An 847-nucleotide genomic window follows, 5' to 3' on the forward strand; every position below is an offset into this window, starting at 1 on the left:
GGGGACAGAGGGGGACAGAGGGTCTGGGGGCCTTGGGGACACAGGGGGACACAGGGGGACACAGGGGGACACAGGAGGACAGAGGGTCTGGGGACCTTGGGGACAGAGGAGGACATGGGGGGGCACAGGGGGACAGAGGGGGACAGAGGGTCTGGGGACCTTGGGGACAGAGGAGGACACGGGGGGACACAGGGGTGACACAGGGGGACAGAGGGGTCTGGAAACCTTGGGGAGAGAATGGGACAAAATCCATGGGGACAGAGGGGGACAGAAGGTCTGAGACCTTGGGGACAGAGGGGGACATGGGAACAGAATGGCCTGGAGCCCTCAGGGACATCAGAGGGACTTGGGGACAGAAGGTGACAGTTCCCACAGAGCCACCAGCCACCCACGGTGCCCATTCCTCGGGGACAGTGCCACCCAGTGCCAGCCCCCTCGGGGACACCCGGCCTGGAGCCCTCAGGGACATCAGAGGGACTTGGGGACAGAAGGTGACAGTTCCCACAGAGCCACCAGCCACCCACGGTGCCCATTCCTCGGGGACAGTGCCACCCAGTGCCAGCCCCCTCGGGGACACCCCCGCGCGTGTTGTCACCTTTCCTGTCCCTGCCGTCGTCCTCGTCGTCCCCCGCGGCGCCCAGCAGGGTGAAGATGATGCCGCTCTGCGAGTTCACCCCCACGGCCGTCACCACCATCCTGCCCGAGCCCTCCATGACGTGCGTGCCTGCGGGGACAGCGCGGGTCAGGCGTCAAACGTGGATTTTGTGACTGGCTTTTGCAAGTATTACAGTGAATATTGCATTATGCTAGAAAGTTACGCTGTATTAATTTTCCTAAATATGGTTTT

General features: G+C 62.8%; 1 protein-coding gene across 1 annotated transcript in view; it reads right to left on the reverse strand.

Annotated features, from left to right (window-relative positions):
- The window catches only part of LOC120501849 (plasma membrane calcium-transporting ATPase 3-like), a gene marked incomplete at its 3' end in the record, with an annotated part of 2,562 nt that extends 1,805 nt beyond the window's left edge, over window positions 1–757 (reverse strand). Inside the window, exon 1 of the mRNA XM_039708593.1 lies at window positions 596–757. Coding sequence (XP_039564527.1) covers window positions 596–713 — 118 coding nt within the window. The remainder of the gene's footprint in view (window positions 1–595) is intronic.
- Between the last annotated feature and the right edge of the window lie 90 nt (window positions 758–847).

The sequence above is a fragment of the Passer montanus genome, unplaced genomic scaffold, assembly GCF_014805655.1.
Source record: "Passer montanus isolate IOZ18808 unplaced genomic scaffold, ASM1480565v1 scaffold2072, whole genome shotgun sequence".
Taxonomy (NCBI): domain Eukaryota; kingdom Metazoa; phylum Chordata; class Aves; order Passeriformes; family Passeridae; genus Passer; species Passer montanus.